Here is a 23,016-nt window from a genome sequence, read left to right as displayed (position 1 = left end):
TAATCTTTCCTGCCAAACCACCGCACTCATTTCACCTCAAATATCTGAGCTTTATTCAGCCACACAAACACAACCCAGGCATCCAGAAGCAGGCTCTGGTTTTAGTCCCAGAAGAGAACATATCTGCTAACATCACTCCCCAAACTCTCTCTCTATACAAACAGATCGATTGCACATAATTTAATTTAGCATTTTTCCATTCTTAATTTAAGATTTTTGACTTTTGTGGTGTGTGTGTGTTGTAGTTGTAGATATTCTAAAACCTGCTGGAAATAAATATGTACCTGAGAAGCTGATACTTAGTTACTTAGAGACATTTTGAGTAAAAATAAAAAAAGATTACACATTTTACAATTGTATTAGGTTTGGTGCTATGTGCCTTTCGATTAGCTGTTCTACAAGACAAAGTTTCAAACTAACGCATAACACTTTTTTATTTAACTCCAGCAGGCCATACAGGTGCCCATTTTGAAGTTATTCACTTTAAAGTTGTGGAAACAAACTAATGTTAAGTTTCTTTCAGTGTGTTTTTGGCACTGTCATGGAAAAAAAACAAGGAATTGATCTTCATGTACCCTTATTTAAAAAAAAATCTCTCTCTCACAAACAGAAGCTCAATATGTGCACAACATTACTCTTTTAAAGCACAAAATGACATAATGAAGTGTTTAAATATCCTTTATCTCATTTTGTGTGTGTTTTTCTTTAGGCTACATGCTGATTGGCAGTGATGTGAAGCTGAACAGCCCCATGTCGCTGGTGGCTCAGGCCCTGGCAGAGATCCTGCAGTATCCAGAGAGGGCCAGGGACGCCCTCAGAGTGCTGCTACACCTGGTGAGACACACTCACACTCACACGGGATATTAACAATTACATGAGTCTGGATCCACCATAATTAATTTAACACCCCAGAGCCATAGCTGGTCTTTTTATTCTTTTTAGATACCCTGCTGAAGTTATGCAGATCTCCCACAATACATGATTTTGTTGCGAGAGGAATCGCTTTCTTTGTAATGCCTAAAACTACAGAACTAAGGACTGTTAAGAGGCAGGAGTCCAGTGTTTAAACATCATATTTCTCTCTGCAGGTTGAGAAGTCTTTGCAGCGCATTCAAAGTGGCCAGTGTAACCCAATGTACACATCACAACAGAGCGTAGAGAATAAGGTCTGTGTGTTGCTCTTTCTGTCTCTTTATTCTCTAAATGTCAGCCTGTGTGTCTCTTCCACTAATGTCCACATGTCCTCTCTCCTCCGGGGCAGGTCGGTGGGGTGCCCGGGTGGCAGGCCCTCCTGTCTGCGGTGGGTTTCCGGCTGGACTTCTCTGGTAACTGTGCCGGTCTCCCTGCGGCGGTTTTCTTCCCCACCTCAGACCCCGGGGATCGGCTGCAACTGTGCAGCACCACTCTACAGTCCCTGCTCGGTAACACAGCTTTTATGTCAAACACACTGATAGAATAAAAACTTGTCCGTTCCCTTGAGGATCCAGAATTCAGACTGTATTTTCATAGAGCATGTGATTCCAAAATGTCTTTCTAATATAATTATCCTTCTAACTATCCTCAGGACTCACTCCTCCAGCTCTGCAGGCTCTCTGTAAACTGGTCACAGTGTCTGAGGCCGGAGAGCAGCTCATTCATAAGGTACTGTCATGTTGTGTAGTAAGAGCACAGTCATTCATACCAGTGGTTGAAGTAGTACTCATTAAAGAGAATCTATGGTTTTGTGTGAAAAATTGGATCATTTTGAACAGTTTTAAAATCTGAGTGAGATGTTTAGAGGGTGACTCATTTGAATCATGTCAAGCAGCCCTTACTTTTTTATAAGAGGTCACAAGCTAACAATTTGGGAGCTACTGGTGTAATATTTGACAATGCAACAATAAGAAAAAGCACTTAAGGACAACACTTTGGTCGATGTACTTTCCACCACGGGTTCATGTCAACATCTTCTCATCTGGGTGATGCATGCAAGCACATGGTTTCAGCAGGGCCATGATTAAGCTAAAAATATTTTTTTGACAAACAATGTCGTCACTGCCTTTTTAGTCCTGGTTAGACTCTGCAGGTATTTCTTTCGGCTACATACAGCCTAAATACTTTAACCAGTGAGGTAAAGCATCTTATTCTTAACCTTAAAGATAACCCCAGGGCAAAAAAAGTACATAAAGTACTGACCTCCACTCGCTGCTGCTCATTAAGTTAATTGCTGGGAGCATACAGTATGGTGGTAATTGAACATTTTTATCAACTCAGAGCTATTCTTTTCTAGATTTTGGCAGCTGGACAGTAAGAGGACAATGTTCAGAGTTAGAGTTAGGCAGAAAACCAAACTTTAGAAAAGTGTAGTGGAAATTTTCCCCAGAAGTAACACCCTTGAATTCCTGTGTGTTGGTGTTTCTACTTAGTCTTACGATGCCACAGGATGTCCTGTTCTGGTCTCCCAATTGTGTATTTATTCGAGTCACGCAGCAACAACATTTAGAAAAGGTCACACCACTATTTACTTTATCATTTTTTTTTGCCTCTGTGTTTATTTGTGAGTTAAAGGGACCTAGCTACATCTTACTCTGTTAGTCATAGCCCTCATATACACCATATCATCAGGTATATCCTCATCTATGCATGACAAAGTGTGCAGTGACTGAACCCCTTCAGTTCAAAAGGGATAAACCACTAAAAATCTATTTCCTCCCCTCTTATACCCACCTCACATAGGCGGTAAAAAACATGGTGGGCATGGTAAGTGTTTAATGATGACTTTGGGTTCAAAGAATTCGTGAAACTGGTCAAAATAAATGGGCATATAAAGTTAAGTTGTTGTACATCAGATTGCTGTTATTTGAAAGGTGTTTGTGCTGCGAGTGTTACATGTTTCTTGCCTTAGTGAAAAGTGTTACACCTGACTTGTTTTGTGCTTGTTGCAAAACAAGACAAACTTACTATACCATACAAAGTAATAATATCTGTTCTCCTCTCCAAAGCTTCACCAGGTGCTGGTTCAGTTGCAGTCTGGCGACAAAGAGCAAGACTTCTCTCTGGCTCCCATTCAAGTGTCGATCAGTGTGCAGCTCTGGAGGCTACCAGGCTGCCACGAGTTCCTGGCTGCACTCGGTGAGTCTTCAGTAGAATGAATAACTTTTACTTTTGGGGTAATCAAAGTGCTAAAATCACTTCAGACTAGATAACTATCCATTTATCAAAGTCATATATGACAGGAGATTTTGTATAATTTATTTAATGGTAATATTGCTTATGATAAAGATGTGAAAAGAATGTAAAAGTCTGAATCAGAAGTAAGGGTACAATATATATTATTACACAGCAGCATCCGGAACCATGTTTTAACCAGGCATAGTTTATAAGAGGTTTCTCAGTTATAAGTTAATACTTAGTAATAGTATTACTCATCTGTCATTATCAAGGACATCTATTGTGTAACCAGATTGAAAAACATCTATTTTGCATGTGAACATGCAGCATCACTCACAATGCCTTTTTCACTTTTTTATTATATTTTTATAAAAATGTAACAACTTTTTTTAATTGCAAACTTAATAACATATACAAGTTTATAACATGCATTTATTAGAAAATAGCTAACAGCAAATAATTGCTCAACTTTGATATCATTTAAACTACTTAATACAGTCAAATATTATTGGTATTAAAATCTTGATTTCCAAAGTATCCGTTCTACTATTCTTTACTCCACTAGTTAAAATAGTGTAGTGGAGTACAAAGCCATAATATCTTCTGAAAGTCAGATTTGGGTATAAACTACTATAAACTGGATTTAAAATCACTTCAAATTGTACTCAGTAGCTGAGTAAATGTACTCTGTTACATGTTGCCTTTCTCAGGTTTTGATCTCTGTGAGGTGGGTCAGGAGGAGGTTGTGCTGAAGACCGGAAAGCAGGCCAGCAGGCGCATCATGCATTTTGCCCTTCAGTCTCTTCTGGCACTTTTCGGTGAGAAAAATGCAGAACTTTCTTTTTATAAACTAAATCTTTGTCCCTAGTCCACACTGACACCTCTTTTTTTTCAGACTCCACGGAGCTCCCCAAGCGACTTAGCATGGACAGCTCTTCCTCCCTGGAGTCTCTGTCGTCCTCCCAGTCAGCCTCCCAGCCTCACTCCTTACCCCTCTCTTTTGGGTGCTACCCCCCACAGCCGTCCTTCTTACCCCCCGTCTGCCCCGACAACCTCTCCTGCGACGCCATCTCCGTCTACAGCCTCAGCTCCCTCGCTTCGTCCCTCAGCTTCCTGTCGCGACCTGAGCCCGCAGGAAGTGACATCATCAGCCAGCGCTCACATCAACAGGATCTGGACAGACATCGCGGAGGAGGAAGCCTCTACACCTCGCAACGCCACACAGGCGGCATGTCAAGAGGAAGAATGACCAATCAGGGAGGAGCAATGTCAGGAGAAGGGGAGGAAGAGGAGTACGAGGGTTACTCCATTATAAGCAGTGAGCCTTTAGGACGAGGGAGGAGGGAATGCGACACACTGCCACTTCCTGCGGGACACCGACACGGCAGAGGCGGTGCTGGAAGAGGGTCCACCAGCGGTCAAGGGTACCCTCTTACAATTTCCTCCAAGGGGAGCATCAGCACACCTACATCTCCCATTAAAGCTCCGCCGCTGCCCCTCAAAGTTCATACCAGTCCCAAACCCAAGCAGGAAATGTAAGTTCATGTAAAAAAAAAGATAATCACCTAACTATTCCTTTAGAGTCGTCAGCAGATTAAACATGGTGATTCACACACGTTTCCTCTGTAAATGATGGGATTGATCGGCAACAGCTTGACTCCAACCATAGAAATGTTGAGCTCATTGGGGACAATACCTTAAGCATAACTTGTAGTGTTATCTGTCATTTTTTATGAAAATGTAATTTTATGTGTGTGAAATGTTCCCCATTTTGAAATTGATGGATGGAAGTAGTTTTTATCTAAATCTATCTTTCAAGAGCCCTTAAAACCATAATGTCAGGGGTTTGAATGCAACCTCTTTCCAATAAAATCCATCTTATATTAAGAAATGTTCAGGAATGGATCTTGAAACAAAAACACACTAAAAATTAAACCTCATAGCAATTATAGTCAAAACTCACTTGCAACTCTTGTTTTTAGGTGTGTTCATTTTACTATAACTTAATTATTCTTTTGTTCCCAGCTCACATCCTCAGAGAACAGCAAAAGCGAAGGTCAGCAGCTCTGAGTCGGACCAGTCGAGTACTGAGACTGACAGCACGGTCAAGTCCCAGGAAGAGAGGACGGGGCCCGCAGGACAGCTGGACCCCCAGGAACTGGCTCAGAAGATCCTGGAGGAGACCCAGAGCCACATGCAGGCTGTGGAGAGCCTGCAGAAAGCAAACATTAGGGGAAAAACACTGAAGGGGCCTGAGGGGGGAGAAGAGGCGCATGCGAGGCAGCATTCAATGTCAACTCCCACAACTCCAACTCTGACTGGAGCAACACGAGGCTTCCAGCCCTCTGAGACCAGTGCGTTTAGCAGACCGCCCAGTAGAGCAAGTCTGAAGGCTTGTTCCTCCCCTCTTTCCCCTTCTGGTCAGTTCTCACCCCTCTCCGCTTCTGTTTCTACACCTCCCCCAACTCGACCCAAACCGCCATCCCGTTCCTCATCGCTGCAGAAAATCAGCTCCGGCTACAACAGCCCGGCTCATTCCTCTCCCTCTTTATCTCTCTCTGTGAAAGAACAAGGGTCGCCATTCCACACCAATTCCCCAGATGTGCATGTACAGGCCCAGCTCAAACTGAAATACCCGACCTCACCTTACACCAACCACATATCACCTTCCCACTCTCCTGCTGGCAGTAACCCATCGCCAGCCCTTTCTTATTCCTCCACAGGATCAGTTTCAGCCTCCTCCAGCCCCGCAAACACCCCCGAACTCAACCAGCCTAAGCGTGATAACAAAGTCCAAGCGATTCATAACTTAAAAACGTTCTGGGCTAACGCTGGCCAGAAACAGGAGGGGCCCTGCCCTGCCAGTTTACTTCGAGGGGGGAGTAAAAAAATGAGTACAGTTCAGAAAGATGTTTTGGGTTTGCTTAATCTCTCACCTAGACATGAGTCTGTCAGCAAACATCTAGAAGGATCTGAAGATCATAACACTGGTGAGAGACCAAATGGTCACCAAAAACTGGAGGCTAAACCTCCTCCACCTCCATCAGCTAACTCTAAAGGAAGCATCAAAGTTCCCTCGGGGAACGGCTACAAGTTTCTCTCACCGGGACATTTTTTTCCGTCCTCTAAATGTTGAGATATTTGCTGAAACTCAGAGGGAAAATCTTTTGTTTCATTCATTGTGCTATGAAATAGGCTATCAATTTGTCAGCTAAATACTACCACATTTTTAAGCAATACCTGCTGAGGACTAGGATAAAAAAAATGCTGTTTGATACTGACTGAGTGATTTTACACGTCACTACTTTATGTGAAGGGATGTTACATTTGTGAATGTGATGACTGTGCCTTCTCCTGGAGAGAGCTGGAAGGACAAAATGAGAAGTGTTGAATCTCTGGCTTTAATTGTGTTTTCATGACTGACTAGAGAGCATGTGTCTCAATGCCTCCATGTACTGTACTCACAGTCTGTTGACTGAATGCCTGAGAAAAGGAGAACATTTTATGTCACCCTAAATGCTCGCTATATTTGTGTAAGTTAACCTGAATTTGATCTTGATTTATTGTGTGATAATTATTGCTAAATGTCACTATCAATGCTCATGGTTGTCATTTATTTTGTAAAGTAAACTGTGTTTTCCAGTCATTATTATACATTTTATAAAGACAATTAAAAAAGGACGTAAGGAAAACATTTTGATATTTTTTATGGAGATTTTATGTGTGATTGTCAGCATGGTACCTCTTGCTGTTCAGTGTGTTAGCCACTTTATAATGTACAATTTTACAGCGGTGCCAGACTCCCATTTGAAAATATCTCAACTCTCAAGAAGTGGAAGAATAAAATCGTTCTTTTCCTTGTTTTGTTTTCATGGCACTTATCAATTCTCTCCCCATTTGCACTTACATGAAAACGTAAATCACACATTACATTTCAGAAGTATCGTTAAAATCTCAACCCTGCAAAATGTCTCTCTTGTTTAAGTACCGTACTTCAAAGCAATTGTGAGGTACTTGTACTTTATTTGAGGGTTTCTATTTTAAGCTACTTTTCCATCACTACTTTTCAAGACAAAAAGTTGTAAATTGTAAATTATTCATTATGCCGAAATATGTTCATCACTTCAATGAAGCTATTGTTAGAGTTTGAGCTCATTTAAATTGTGGTGTATAGTGCTGGGCATCTTGCCCTATAATAATACAACTTAATGTCTTAGTTGTTTCTATGTTGTATTCATCTGAATATACAAAGTGACTAACCTTATCAATCTATATATAGTTATCTATCTATCTTATAATGTAATGCAATGTAGGTTATTTTTTTGTAAATCATATTGTTCAAATTAATATGTAGAAATCATGTTTAATTCATACTCTGGTATGAGGAAGAGACAGTGATGTGGATTTTTCAGCCTATCAGATTTTTCCTGGAGGGCGGAACAGACTTGTTGATAATTCTTTCTGGTGTCCGGTCCCAGTGCGCAGGTGCAGCCCGGGTGACGAAGATGGTGCTCATCAAAGAATAGTGAGTATGAAGTGTTTTTAAAAAACGGTTTTTGGTGTATTTAGAGGCGGATTTCCATCTACTCGATTGCCTATTACCAAGGAGTAAACATATATGTTTCGTTTAGGTATGTCGTTTGCTGGATTTTGCGGTCGCGTAGCCCGTTAGAAGCCAGCTTTCAGCAGGGTGGATCAGGACGTGGATAACGGGACACACCGGTCTTTTTTAGGCGTTGCTAGTGCAAGCTAACGTTAGCATCTGAGTTGTAGCAGCAGAGGGGATAATTAGCTTCTTAGTGAAAATGAGTTACATAAAAAGGCTACACACAAACAATCTGGACATGTAGTCAGTCAACATGATTTCGAGGGTTGCATATGTCACCAACATTAAGGTAGCTAACTGGTTAGCAGCCTGTTATACGTGTAAAGTGCCGTAATGTTAAGCTTTGGTCCCGTGAGTGACAGATTAAGGTTCCTTCACCCGTCGGATTTAACATTAACGTAATGCTAGCTGTGGCTATGTTAGCCCTAGCAGCCGGCTAGCTGCTAGCGTGAGCATTTTTTGACAACAAGTTCATTTATAAACCTACATCTTACATTATCTAACTGCTATGTTGGTGTATTACACTCAATCACAGCGTTAACATAGAGTTCAGACGATATTTTCTGCAGTATTCGCTCATTTCACATAGCAGTCTGTAGCCTTCAAGCTAGCTTGAGGTTATGGAATTACTTTGCTTACTTTGTTTGCGCTAGCACTACAGAGTTAGCCTTTCAAATAGGCGGTTAATACTTACCAAGCAACATCTTTTAACGCAATTTACCACAAAATGTCAGCCCATGCAGGTGTTGAATTGGTAATGAGGTGGTCCTTTTTTATCCACTTTCGTTTCAGCAAAGCTCATTAGCTTCTGCTATGTTGCTAACCTATATCCGTTCCAGATAACGGTACCTGTTGTAGCTTTGGTTGTTCAACTAGCCTTGGTTAACAGACACAAATCTGCTTAAATCTAGCACATTTTGATCTTTTTTAAAAAACTGAATTGTTATTGCATAGAATGCTTGGACATATGTGACTGAACAAACTGTGTTAGAGACTAGATATAACAGACATGGTGTGTTTCTGAAGCTGAGATATCTATCCATACCCATGATGATTGGAATAACAATAATAAAAAAAAAACGTATATTGCATTTATATTAATACAGTTATAGAGGAATATAAATAACATAATAATTAAAGTAAAAATTATATTGGTCAGAAGATATGGATTTATACATGTATAATACTACAGTATAGTTTGCCCACAATATACTCTCTAATCAAAATATAACCATTAAGCAAACAGATGCTCCTATCAAATCATGCTTTTGTGTTTTCCTAATGTTATGATTGTTTTAAATATTGTGATTCCAAAACAATGATCAATGTATAGGAGGCATCTTGTTAGAAGGGATCCTAAATTGAAGCTAATGTGTAGGCCTACATTTGTAATAGCTTATGAATAGAATAGTACATTTCAATATTAGCGTCACTGTCAATTCTTTCCTTTCTGCACTAATATGTAAGTGAATGAGGCATCTGGGAGAGAGCTCTGCCATATCACCATGGTGATGTGTTTGTAACCCTGTTTTACTGCTATCTCAGAAGGATTTTGTCGACCATATCTACACATTGTCCTAATCCCTACATCAGTAACTTCAACACATAAAAAGAGAAGCTGCTGTGAAATTAGTTTTAATTGCTGTAGAAACAAATGAACAGTATGTCCAATTCAGACATGTAACCTGCTTATCTAGTACAAGTGAGTTGTTATCACTGTTGTAAAACTCAACTTTGGTCATGATTGACAGATGCACATTGCACTATAAGTGTAGGTGCATTAGCTTGCAGGTTTCTGTATTTCTGTAGTTTTAAATTCAATTATTTGTCATTATCTTGGTTGCACCAACAATTATTTTTGTATTTATTTAATCTGCAATTTTTTTCTCAAATACATGTTTGGTCTAAAAATTGTACATTAGAGTTAATACAATTATTTTTTTTGTCTCTGCAACAATCTAGAACATAAATATGTTATCACAAGTACAATATATTTGCTATGACAAATGACACTAACCAGAAGCTGATTTGTTGAATGATCAATTCACCCCTAGATGCATTAAATGAATGGTGTAGTAGATCTGTTTGTCACATAAATGTTAAATCAAACACTTCAATAATCAAACTTCATGAGCATTGATTCCCCCCTCTGTGTCTAAGCTTCACAGTACCAGTGAAGTCTGCAAAGGCACATAGAGGACTTGACAGGATATTACATAACAACAGCTTACCTGGAGTACAAGACCTCTTGAACTGTGACTGGTCAGCTTTTGTCGAATAGTTGTGCCCTATATAATCCAAGAAAGCTATTTCCAGTAAAACCCTCTCTGCTGTGGTTGCTCTGTATCACAAAGTGAATGTTGGTCAGTGTAAACACAGTCATAATAAATGCATCGAATAATAAGGAAACAAATGTTCAGATTTTTTGGGCCAAGTTAATGCATGTTTATTTTTGCCTAGCACAACACAATCCATTTCTTAACGGAGAATAATCAATAACTAATTAATCATTAACACACCTGTACCCTGCAGCGAATGGACACTTTATGGTGTCATTTTCAGCAGTTGGGGATTTGAGCAGATTGCAGGCCTCCACATTGTTCTTATCTCACGTTTGTCAAAATCATCTTCAGCAAAGCATGATTTGTTTTGATTTAAGATCCTTCCCCTTTTTTTTAGCAGATACAATGAATCTGAGTGTAGAAACATATCGTCCTGTGCTGAATCTCATCTGAGCTTTTCAGTAAAAGCTTTCTGCTCTTCATGGCGCTGGATTAAAAAGCCCTCTGGTAGTGTCAGGGTCCCATTATTGATCCGTTTACTTCACCATCTAATGCAGTGGATTCCTTTTATGTTTTTTCCAGAGCCAGCTTGTTAATTTCTCTCTGTTACAAAAGCCACACACCAGCAGTATGAGCAAAAAAACCAACACGCTGCACTCTGCCTTTGTTTTTCCAGTTGGGCAACATTGTTTCTAAAGATGCAAGACGGTCAGAGCCAAAATTCTGGATGAGTCTTTAAAATGTAGATATTCATGACTGATCAAACATGTATTATGAAGTGCTCTTTGTGTAACACACATCTATCTTTCTGAAGGAAGATAAACTTGGTTAATGTACAAGCTGGCATATACTGGTTTCAGGATGTTTTTTTTTAGCACAATTCACTATTTCAACATTAATGATCTTCAGATTATATTCTTAAAAACCTTAACAGTTCTTGTTTTTTTTCTAAACAACAGACCTAAACCAATGAGTATTCCGTTTACACATGAAGTGAAATGTCATTTTTGATAGAAAAAAACATTCCTCGTTAAAGTTGCAGATGTATTTTCTGTTGATCCAACGTTGATCTAAAGTTTTGTCATTAGTTTTATTATTCATGGGGCTTTCTGAGCTGTCTGATTATTGTCAGCCTGTGAACAGCCTCCAGCAAACTTTATCAATCACTTCATGTTCAAGGGTGGGGTGCTGAATCTGAAGTCTTTACACCTCATTGATAGGAATTATGAGAGGGCAGGAAACTAGAGGAAAGAAATCTCCTTTTTGTGTCCATTAGTGACTCTCATATTAAAATAATCTGCCGTATGTAAAATTGATCCCTGGTTAAACTGCTTTTTGAGCCGCTGCTCTATTCTTGTCTCTTTTTTACTTTCAACGTTAATTGATTCAGCATCTTATTACATGACTGGACAGACAGTATACAGTTCATTGTAGCCACCCAAAACTAAATAAAAGCATGATCATCCAATTTGTCTGCCGTACTGTAATTATCCGGTTATAAATGCAGATAAGGTTATGGTTTTAGAATACCCTTGTTCACCAAATTATGTTTTACCTAAATTGGGCTCTACCTTTACCAATAATTATTGTTGCATTGTGGTTGTGTGCAGCTGCCACAGTTTGCTGTCTCCAGATGACAAACCTTTTGAGACAAAAGCAGAGTTTCATCTTTCAGGCTGGGGGCCAGTTCATTTTTTCCCCAAAGATGGTCAGAGCAGAGAAACGTTTATTTATTGCTCTATGCTTTTGTAAGTTCACTCAGTGCTATTTATTCATTGAAAGATTGTGATTTTTGTGATCAATCATAGGTGGTCATAGGACAAAAAAAATCACTGCAATATTTAACTTGGAGGGGGAAAAGGCACCACTAACTCCTGCCAGAATCAACTATGGACTGTTTTCACATCCTTAACATTTGTACATATTCTCCAGTATTTTAACTTTGTTTGTTTCTCTCTCCATTTCCTGCCCCGCCCCTCCCTTGTTTCCACTCTCTCAGCCGTGTAGTGTTGCCAGTCTCTGTGGAAGAGGTGAGTAATCGTTACATCCATACCCTCTTTGATACTAAGTGATATTTTCTTTCCAGTGAACCCTGCTCAAAATCCTGTATATCACAGCTACACCATGTCGGAATAGTCATATTTCTGTATTTATTTTCTCCTGTACACAGAATGCTCTTCCACTCAGGCCTTCGTCTGAGGCGCATATCAAGACAAAATAGCCTTTGTTAGAGAGCACTGGTATTGGTGTGACAGGCTGCTGTTGGTGTTTGCAAAGAGAGCGGGACTGGAGTGTGAGCTCAGCCTTTAAAACTACAATCTCTGTCATATTTCTATTGATAGGAATCATTTTTTTATGCTTAAAATTATATATTTTTGGGTTGCAATTGTGCTCTTTAAACCTTCCAAACTAGACAAAGTTTGGTTTAGTGAGCCCAGACCCCAACGTGATATGTAGTGACACCATACTTCTAATTGGCCCTATTTCACAGCATTTTCTAAATTGGAAAAACATGTTATTTTTCATTTAAAGTAAATGTGCTAACTGCCAGCCACATTTTGTTTGCTGTTAATGGGTTTTCTAGAGAATTATTACAACCACATAAAGTAATTGGTATCAGCAGCAGCAACGTCCTGACTAAAGCTGTGAGAATTACACATCAAAACTCAGATTTCTGAAGCCTAATCAAGTTACAATGTTTATTTCAAAGTTCATTTGGATGTGTTTTTATATGCTTAAGAGAGTACATGAAGCTTTTGTGAGGTCAGCCACAAGTTGGTAAATGGGCGTTTACAGCTCAGCACCCTCATAATAGTTTCAGAGATCGTGGATTATAGGACAATTAGGAAACAAAACACCACAATTTAAAGGCTGATTAACAAACACACCAACATAACTCTTTTAGAGCTTTATTTACATGATATACAATAGAATTAAAGAGAGAAGTCTAGGCTTTAGGAGTTAATGCAGATTGTTTTGTGCAGCTTCTAGTGACTGAGAGTGGTAAATATCCTCAAAGCACGTGGGGACAGGCTCAGTCTTTGCCTGTTTCAGCAATACTCGTAGGATTTGTCTCTGTACTTTAATGCTGTATATTCAGTTTGTGTGTTTTTTTTCTTTCTCCCAGTATCAAGTAGGGCAGCTGTTCTCTGTGGCTGAGGCCAGCAAGAATGAGACAGGAGGAGGAGAAGGCATCGAGGTGCTGAAGAATGAACCCTATGAGAAGGATGGGGAGAAGGGACAATACACACATAAAATATACCATCTAAAGAGGCAAGTGTTTCAAACTAAATTGTCCTTTACCTGACTCAAAGGTTAAACATGGTCTGACTTTTTAAAAAGAGAAAATCTTTAAATAACCTTTAGCTTATCTTAGGGCGGACACAGTAGTTGGATCGTCCTACATTGATGGCTACACAGGATTTTGTTTTGCTAAAAGTGTAAGCTTTAAAGCAGCAGTGGTAATTAGTGGATGCAGTAAATGGCTCAGTGATGGGGAGGGAGAGACGGGGAAACATCTGCAGTCTCAATATTCAGAATTGAGATAGCACCTTTGTGACCGACATAAACTTTTATTATTCATGGCGTAGTTATCATCTTTTGGCCAGCACCACAAAAAAGGTACATAAAAGATAAAGCACCGGCATCAGAACGTGATGATTCTTTCCTCTATCTGGCCGTGTTTGTTTGGAAAAAGACGATATATCTGATGTGGGGGCTGTCTAAGGGGAGACATTAGGTAGTGATGACTACTCTGCATGCTAAATTGAGAATCCATTTTACTGAACAAGTTTTTCCTTATAGTTTATCTTCAAGATGATAGTCAGACACCTTTCACACCAACCTGCATCACCATGGACACTTAATTCCTGTTGAAAGGATCATGGAGTTGATTTTCTGACTTTCTTTCCCTCCCACTGCAGTAAAGTCCCAGGTTATGTGAAGATGATTGCACCAGAGGGAGCATTAGTTTTTCACGAAAAGGCCTGGAACGCCTACCCGTACTGTCGCACAAGTAAGTTACCGTTGATGAATGAATCACTTCCTGCTTCATGTTATTCCACAATCAGCTGCTAGAGGATGAAAATGTTATAGTTAAAGCAAAATCATGGCTCCCTACCAAGGACAATGTAATACAGATGTTTTCCTCTCGTGGTTGAAAGTTTGTTGATAACTTGAATCCATATGTTTGATACTGATGCTTTTTTTTTTGCTTTTTTCTTCCCCCTCCTTGCTTTGCAGTTGTGACGGTGAGTTGTTTCTCAAAGTTTTTACTCTTTGAAGTTCATGTTTCTTGAGGTTTTGATGTAGTGTGACAACAAGCAGCTCTGGAAGAAATGAAGAGACCACTCCAGATTTTTCTTATATCTTTATCTCTATGTGTATGGCAGCCATTCCCAGGGTCTGTTGAATTCCAACACAGAGAAAAATTGTCAGTAGTTTATAGAATACAATTTAAAAAATAATAATAATTCAACTCAGACATACCTATAAATAATGAAACAAGAGAAAAAGATAATGCTGAAGTTGTCTCTTAATTTTTTTCGCGAGTATATATCAGAGCTTAAATTGTTTAATTCTATGGGTATTTTGTTCTAAGGATTGTACATAAGGATGCCTAGGATACCTTACTAACAAAAACGGACATATCTATTTATTGAGTGTGTTCTGTGAGAAGTTTATATCCCCACTGTGAAAATGATATAAAAGTAGAGGCTGTTACCGGGCTAATAAGCTATAATAGTTTTGCATGTCGAAAGTTAATCAAATTTACATTTGAAGCAAAAACTGTGCAGATGGACTCTCCCCCCTCGAGCTTTCACTGTGTGTGATACCACTATCTGTCTCCTGACACAGATCCCTATTGCTGTACGTTACCTGCAAGCTTACACTGTTGCGAGGGGTTTAAAATAGATCTGAGCCGAGCAGCATCACTAGGGAGGTTTCAGTGTAAACGTTTGATTGGTTAATTGGATTTAGCTGTTGGGTTTACGCACGCTCGCAGAATCCCCATTTCACTGTGTTCTCTGTGCCCTTTGTACTGTCTGAGATCAGCTGCACTTCATTGTGTTTGGCAGTGGTACTTTTAAAAACTAAAGGCCAAGTTGGCATTATCCCCCTTAATAAAAATCTGTCTGCTTCCTCCTGCTTTTCAGAACGAGTACATGAAGGACGACTTTATGATAAAGATCGAGACGTGGCACAAACCTGACATGGGAACAATAGAAAATGTAAGTGACCTGGGTACACAGCGTGGAGGCGTGTTGGTGTTAAGAGGGTTCTTAATTTGGTGTTGCACTTCCTTCAAGTGAGGGGGAATTGAGGAGAAGATAAAAAAAGAACAGTAAGCAGCAGAGGCTAATATGTCCTGACTATCAGACCCGAGTATAAGTCACAGTCCAGAGCACTGCATCCTATGTTTCCCATAATACAACATAATGGCATGTTTCATTAGACCATCCCTCTTTGATAAACAGCCCTTTTAAAAAGTGTTTGTTCCCAGCTATAATGCAGGCTTTCTGTTATACATTTGAAGTCTCCAAGTCCAAACATGTATATTGATTATTCTCCCAAACTCCCTGACTCCCCTGTAAAGCCCAGAGGACACAAGCTTCAGTGTAACAGGTGGATTCCCCCATAAGTAGAAAAACCTCTTAATACGTTGCAGAAGAAAACACTGCTGTGGTTTTGGTTTTGAATCTCATTTGATTTACACTCGCCACAGATTTGAATAAGTCCAGAGAGGAACAAAGTGTCCCTTGTGTGCTGAGCTGAGGTTTACATGGCTGTGTTTCTCTTTGTTTTAGGTCCATGACCTGGACGAGCAAACATGGAGGACCGTGGAGGTGTCTCCAATAGATATTGCAAACAAAGAAGAAGTGTCCCAAGGGGTGAGTTGTTTATTTTGTTTATACTTGTGTTCCTTAAATGCAGTTTTTTTCTTACGGCTAAACAAAGATGTGGAAATATTTAAACAAACACACACAGCAAGGTAATCAGGTGTTGGTAACTAATATACAGCATGATGTCTCCACCCTGAGGAAGAGTGTGGTCATACAGAATAAGAGACATGCAGCCACTTATTTAGGGCCATATGGTTTTTGCAATATACCTCGCTCCTCATGTTTTTTATTACAAATGAAATGTTCTTGAAACCAATTGGAGGGGAAGCATTCACTTTAATTGTCAATAATGGATACTCCTATACATTTCCTGCTGTGATTCTGCACTTGCATGTCACTCCACTCATTGTAAGTTTTGTGAAAATGTAAAGTAAATAATCTTTACTTTGAGACAGCTGTCTCCAACCATTAAGACTTGAATGAATAACCGTTTAGATTTAATCAGTGCTTGTTTTAATGCACTTTAAAAGTTTTACAACGGTGACCAGTAAAAGGACTATTGTTGCTGTCATAAACCTCTGCAGCTGATTCAATATTGACTGTCTTTGGCAGAGCTCTAGGGTGTCCATTGTCTATTAATTTTCTTTTTGTGGCATAATTCCATTCAGATCAAAAATGTTTCTAATGCAACGTTGTACAGTGTTGCTGAAATAGCATGACTATCCAGTTGGACTGCATTTATTAAGTAAGTGCACCATAGCAGGTTATCAGTTCTTTGATTTGCTCTCAAATGAATGAAAAGAGACATTAAAGTATTTTGGTAAATAGTGTGCGACCACTGATAAATTCAACTTTGAGCCTTCTTTAAAAACCTTCCCCAGGCCATTGTGGGCGCCTGTCAGTCAGTAAAACCTAAACCGTCATGTCGCCTGTGGTTTAAAATCTTAAAGGAAGCATTAAGCCATTTCCATCATGGTGGGTCACTGTGTTTGTTACACTAGCACATGAGCAGTAATGACTTAAGTGGATCAGTGCTGAGGCTGAGGCCTAATCTGAATGTCCATCTGCTCCAGGTTTCTGCAGTCTTTTCAACAGGCCTCATGGATTAAAACAGCACCGAGCCATGAGCTTTGGGGTGGGGGATTGGGGGGTGCGGTAAATTACAATGTTGTTGATACTGATTCGTCAGTAGTCCTGGATGAAAAGTATGACTTAACTTTTTTAAGTTGTTGTTTTTTATTTTATTTAACATTTAGTTAAAGGTTTAATTCAATTGAGATCAAAGATGTCTTTCACAAGGAAGACCTGAGTTTGATCAATTAACATAAAAGCACAAATGTAAGTATTTAGAATAATACATGGACTCTTTAAGGTTGTATTTAATATAGATAACACTATAGATGGACTCATTCAGTGTTGCTATGTTCTGAAGTTAAAGATCAGGTGGTAGATTATTCCATGGTGCAGAACTTTTTGAAATTGAGTTCGGGTTTCAGGACATGCGAAAAGCCCTTGAAATGAAGATTGACTGATTGACTTGTTTTGAGCTTTTTAACAATGTTTCAAGTAATGACATCATTTGCAAATTGTTAATTTTTCTTAAGAAGTACAAGGTTTTAACACCTAAAGTCCCGCTGAACTAAAATATGTATTTTTGTTTGTTTACTGGCGTCATCAAACAGGAAAACATAAGGTGTTGACGTGACCCTTAAACAAAGTCTGTATCTGCACAGTGTGTTTCAGGTACACTCTATCTTTATCTTAATGTTGTTTTGCCCTCTGTTCCCTTATCAGGACTATAAGCCAGAAGAAGATCCCACTCTTTTCCACTCCGCCAAGACGGGCAGAGGACCTCTCGGCCCTGAATGGAAGGTACCTGACGTAGTTACAGCCAGCAGAAATATAAAACACTTACTGCTGGACATCATGATGTTCTCTGTCTGTCCTCGGTAACCTTTCAAATGAATGAAATGTGCTTTTTCCTCTTTTTTCCCCCCTGCTTCTTCACAGAATGAGCTGAAGACAGATTGTCCTTACATGTGTGCGTACAAACTGGTCACTGTCAAGTTCAAATGGTGGGGTCTTCAGACCAAAGTGGAAAACTTCATCCACAGGGTAAAGTATCTTTGGCTTATTATGTTTTTTAATGAATAATTGGTACATAGGCGTTGATAAGATTTGAGTGAGCCAATGAAGTGTTGTTTCTGTTTTGAACAGCAGAGGGAGACATGACTTTTTCAGTCTTTCTTAAAATCGGAGAGAACTTATAGAGTAAAGCATGGATCAGTGCAGGGATGAGAAAGGCAAGGATAAAGATTATTTAATTAAAAAAAAACATTAAAAGTCTCCAACATAGACTGAAGGCAGGAAACAGGAGCCCCCACTTCAGTCCGACCTGTCATTTGCCTCTAATCCACTTGTTTGGTTGTGCAGTTGTTTTACATTTGAACGTTTTGGTCCTCCCACAGCAAGAAAAGCGTATTTTCACCAACTTCCACCGCCAGCTGTTCTGCTGGATTGACAGATGGGTGGGTTTGACCATGGAGGACATCAGGCGGATGGAGGAAGAGACCCAGAAAGAGCTTGAGGAGGTAATTAAATGACCAACCATCCATTGTACCTCTTGATTTTGCAAGCAGGTGTAAAGAATGCAGTAAAAGTATTTCACACCTAACTGGAATGCAGGATTCAGGAGACTTGCATTAATATTTACATCTTTAAAGATATTCTTGATGTCAAGGTTCCACATATCAATTAAAGTTGTTAATGATGTAATGCTACAAACGATCACGGTTCTGTTTGGAGCAGACTGCTGGAGACGACGCGACACACATACTCTTCCTGATTTAACCCTCTTACTCCTGAATTTCACATTAGATGCGTCAGAAGGGAGATGTGCGAGGCACCTCTGCAACAGACGAGTAGAGGCCCGCCGCTACAGGTCAAACACTAGAGGCAGGCTGAGTAAGTCTCATCACAGGAGGGTGGTGGCGCTGCATGGATCATTCTCCACTCTTTTCCTAATCTTTCTGTCTGGCTTCTGTCTAACTTCTTTTATTTTTCTATTTGTACATATTTTTAGAGAATATAGAAATTCAACAAAGCAGTTTGTCACCTACGCTTTCAAACACTTTATGCTGATAGAAATACAGATCATACAGTAACAGATCATTAAGCCTCTCATAAGGTCATCCACTTTTCTTAGTATTTCAAGAATTGATCAACACATGGATTAGAAAACAATCTATTAAGTCAGTCTTAGTTAGAGGTGTGTGTATCTGCTGTCTAACTGACTTATTCATCCCAGTTTTTGAAGTACTATCCAGTTTGCTTGACGTTTTATAATCCCTGTGTCATTTTCCCATACTAATCTTTTCTCATCTCATTCCAGTCATTGTCCTTCTGCCTGCTTTTCATTTCATCTCATTTTAACATTCTCTTGCAGCTTCATCACTCGTTTCAATTAGTTTCTCTCCTGATGTTACGTTATGTGTGTTTTTAAATGTTAGCTGATTTCCCGGCATGTGCATGGCTCATTGCAACCAGATTTTAACATCTCTTTTGTCTTTTTCACCAAACTAAACACAAACTTCTCTCTCTGTCTCCCAGCTGCGTAAAACAGGTCCGATTCGAGGCACCAGTGCTGCTCATGAGCAATGAGGCAAATCAACCAAACCCTGTCATGATGATGTCATCAGAGACACGTCCACCACGATGAGGAGTGGCCCTGACGTCGCCTCTTTTTTTCCTGTCTCACATGATTCATTGGGGGGTTTGAAAAGATTGGTTAACAGTACTGTACAGATTCTACCCCAATCACAAGCCTCCTGTTCACAACAGAAAACATGGTTTTGCATACATTATAAAAAGAAAAAAAAAACTCTTTGCACAGAACGTAAATTGCCTGATATGTAATTGTTAGTTGATTATTACAATGGGCTTTGTTTTTATTCAGGTGTGTACACCGTGACTCTGAAAGTCAAGCCTTTTAAATAATTTAGAATGTTGTTTTTAGGTATACAGGTTCCCTCAAAAATTGGTTTAAGATGACTTTAGCAGGTATTGGACCATTTATCCCCGACCTACCCTTGTACTATAATTGTGTGTCTCTACTTTAATCCTCGTCTCTCCCCTCAGTATCGTCTGTATTCTTGTCCTGGTTAAATTTGTCTAGATCTCCTCCCCTCCATGTCTCACTGAACCCTCTATCTGGCAGTAGTTGGGAATTCTGATGTTTTTCTTAGTTTTTTTAGTTTTAATTTCAAGGCGTTTATGGTTCAAAGCAAATTTCAAATTTCATGCATGATAGATAATTCTCTGCTATGGTTTTCCCTACACATGCACACATTTCGACATGCACACAAGTCCTCCTCCTCCTCCTCAGTCACAAGTGCATGTGTACAACAGAAACTCCTCGCTACACTGTCATTGCATGTGTTTAGTCGCTGCAATGCGGCTGCGCTCAAGTGGATTGTTTGTGTTTAGAGAGAGAGTCTGTACAATACACCTGTGTGTTAGTGTGTGCATCTGTGTGCTTGTATGTGTTATCAGCTGCCTTCGCTCTTAAAGGACCGTCACTCTTGAGATGAATAACGTTCAGATTAATATCCAGGCTTCTGCGTGTTCTCGGCGCACCGCTGAGCTCTTACTCCTCCACCAGCCTGTTGAACCTGCCTCATGCTGTCGCTGCATGTCCTTTCTCCTTGGCTAGGGCTTTAACTGGGCGGCACCCAAAAGCCTCCGCAATGTTTTTTTAAAACTAAAACAAATGAGGATGAGAGTTTGTGACTCTCTGTGTGCATGAATCAAGGTAGTTTTATTTTTTTTAATAACGTTCTCAAGCTACAGTTTCCTCTCTCCCCTGACGGAGCAAATAGGTTCGGGCAGATCGTTTTCGGTTGTTGCAATTGTGGATTGATGAGCATTTTGCTGGTAAAGATTTTATTTTCAAGTTTGAAAATACTCCAGAAAGTTTGAAGTCAGTCTGAACTTCTCTCAACTGTTATCGCTTAAGGAGGAAATTGTTTTGGAAAAGGTTAAAAACACTTTACGCTTACAGTTTGGATCAGTGTTTGGTTATGGCCATGATCATTAGTGCTCTCTTTCCTGCATCACTACGGTTTAGATGATTCAATCACAGCAAGAGCTCACTTTTGCAGTCTTTATTTTGAGAGTAATGCAGATCCTGTTTGGGCTCTAGGTAAAATATTTGTGATGTTTTTGATCATGATGTAGCTTAGTGCAGATATACAGCTGTGATTGAGGCTTTGTTTATTCGATCAGGTATGAGTGTATAGCCTATCTGTGCGTGGTGTGTGTTGGACAGGTTAACAGAGAGTTATAAGTGTACTTTATAATAGGCCTATTATAGAAATGGACAAACTGTACATACATACACAGACTTGAATGGATTATTCGCAGCTTTCAGCGGTGTCAGGTCTATCATTCAATACTGCTAACTTAAAGTAAGTTATGATGTTGTCAGAGCAGGTAATGTCAGCTCTGTGGACAGTGTGTAGTGTGTGTAAAGTAAAGCAAACTGTCCACGTGTAGTTGATCACACCATGGTTTAACCGTACCTCATTCATGCCTGTGAATGTACAGCTAGGAGACAAAAGTGTCAAAATGTGCAGGATGTCTGAACTGCAGGAAAACTGACATGTTTCACACCTGTACAACCATGACATGGACTCATTATATCATCAAAACACAAGGAGAGATTTAAATCTGAGGTATATCTTGTAGCGATGTTTGTGAAGATGATGAAGAAGTCTCCGGAGACACCCGCTTGTATATAATAGGGTTTATTACAGCAGCATATTATCATACACCAACACGGGCAATACGAGGTTCCTAGAGCCAATTTTGGAAGTCCCCCCCGAACTGTCTTTGTGCATACAATTTATAGGAGAAAAATGTATGTGTGTGTCCAAAGTGTGTGTTGTTCAATAACAAGGTGTGCCCCACTAAAGTGACATGTGTCCGGTCCTATGGGACCCCTGACGTATTCCAGCTATACTTAAGCAACATCCTATGGCCCCCCCATTTCCCTGAACAACATCCTCTCTGCACCCCCTATGATGTCAGAGAGTAACCCACTGTATGAACAGATTTAATACACCACAAAACAACTTCAGAATTGGGTCTGCATGCTCAACATTCTTTTCTTTTTTTTTATTCTTTACGTTTTTCCTTCCTTTTGTCTCTGTTGTTCTGTGTTTGATCAGGACATCAGTGCTTTTGAGAAGCTCTTGAACTGCATTAGACAAGAAGGGAAATCTTTTAAAAGGGCGGCTCTCCTCAGAATCAAACTGGATTCAGCTGGACCTCAGTTTACAGACGAGGAGTGAAAAGCCTGACTGAGTTTGAGGATGACGGGAGTTGCCTGGTAGACTAGTATAGGCTGAGTGATGTACAGTTTTGTAGCATTACCAGTGATGCCAGCCAGGGTATGACTGAGGGGAGTGATAGAAGCTTAGGGAACAGACGGAGTCCAGAATACTGTTTTCTCTATTGTAATCATGAATAAGCACTTGCAAAATCTACTGTTTTGTTTTCTTTTGTTTTCTTTTTTGTTATGTTTTTGAAACACAAAGATTCACAATGCACTCAATTTTCTCTTTACTGATAAGGCAACATTCAGGGGAATTAGTAGTGAATGTAATACAATTAGTTCCTTTTCTTTTTTTTCTTTCTTTTTTTTTTACAGCTTTCAGGCTGTGACAGAAGGTCTAGACAATGGAACATAACAGAATATCTAATAAATTTGAACAAATAAGAGAATACATGTGCCGTTTCTTGCTTTTTGTGTGGGGATTGTGTCACTTATGGTGAGTATTTCTTAGAATGTGCTGAATATCTTCCCTATAAGCACTGAACATACAGTGGTATGCAAAAGTTTGGGCACCCCTTAGGAAAACCACTGCATCAGTTTGTCACTTGCTGAGCTTTTGAAGCAGCAACTTCATTTTAACATATGTTATACCTTATGGTAACAGAAACATCTCAGTAGTGAAATAACTTTTATTGGTCAAACAGAAACATGTTTATGTGCATTCAAACAAAAATAGGCATGTGCATAAATTTGGGCACCCCTAAGAAATAATTCCATTAATATTTAGTATTGCCTCCTTTT

General features: G+C 39.6%; 2 protein-coding genes across 4 annotated transcripts in view; both read left to right on the top strand.

Annotated features, from left to right (window-relative positions):
- ttc28 (tetratricopeptide repeat domain 28) overlaps positions 1–7,011 on the top strand; it is a 104,347-nt gene extending 97,336 nt beyond the window's left edge. For both annotated transcript variants that reach the window (XM_063889384.1, XM_063889385.1), the window contains 8 exons: positions 710–834; positions 1,089–1,166; positions 1,262–1,421; positions 1,565–1,641; positions 2,982–3,111; positions 3,861–3,968; positions 4,046–4,685; positions 5,176–7,011. In XM_063889384.1, the coding sequence (XP_063745454.1) occupies positions 710–834; positions 1,089–1,166; positions 1,262–1,421; positions 1,565–1,641; positions 2,982–3,111; positions 3,861–3,968; positions 4,046–4,685; positions 5,176–6,286 (2,429 nt within the window). In that variant the 3' untranslated portion in view covers positions 6,287–7,011. The remainder of the gene's footprint in view (positions 1–709; positions 835–1,088; positions 1,167–1,261; positions 1,422–1,564; positions 1,642–2,981; positions 3,112–3,860; positions 3,969–4,045; positions 4,686–5,175) is intronic.
- A 612-nt stretch (positions 7,012–7,623) lies between these two features.
- Positions 7,624–22,664, top strand: pitpnb (phosphatidylinositol transfer protein, beta). Of its 2 annotated transcripts, XM_063889387.1 has the most exons (12): positions 7,624–7,675; positions 12,038–12,068; positions 13,166–13,311; positions 13,962–14,053; positions 14,281–14,288; positions 15,195–15,269; positions 15,846–15,929; positions 17,676–17,753; positions 17,892–17,996; positions 18,350–18,472; positions 18,759–18,845; positions 19,491–22,664. In XM_063889387.1, exons 1-11 carry the CDS (start codon positions 7,656–7,658, stop codon positions 18,804–18,806), a joined length of 810 nt encoding a protein of 269 aa, XP_063745457.1. In that variant the 5' UTR covers positions 7,624–7,655; the 3' UTR covers positions 18,807–18,845; positions 19,491–22,664. The 2 variants fall into 2 exon arrangements, with proteins under 2 accessions (XP_063745457.1, XP_063745456.1); XM_063889386.1 differs by lacking the exon at positions 18,759–18,845.
- The last annotated feature ends 352 nt before the right edge of the window (positions 22,665–23,016 follow it).

Source organism: Eleginops maclovinus, chromosome 8 (genome assembly GCF_036324505.1).
Source record: "Eleginops maclovinus isolate JMC-PN-2008 ecotype Puerto Natales chromosome 8, JC_Emac_rtc_rv5, whole genome shotgun sequence".
Lineage (NCBI taxonomy): Eukaryota > Metazoa > Chordata > Actinopteri > Perciformes > Eleginopidae > Eleginops > Eleginops maclovinus.
Note: the sequence above shows the minus strand (reverse complement) of the source record. Positions and strands in the feature narration are given on the sequence as shown.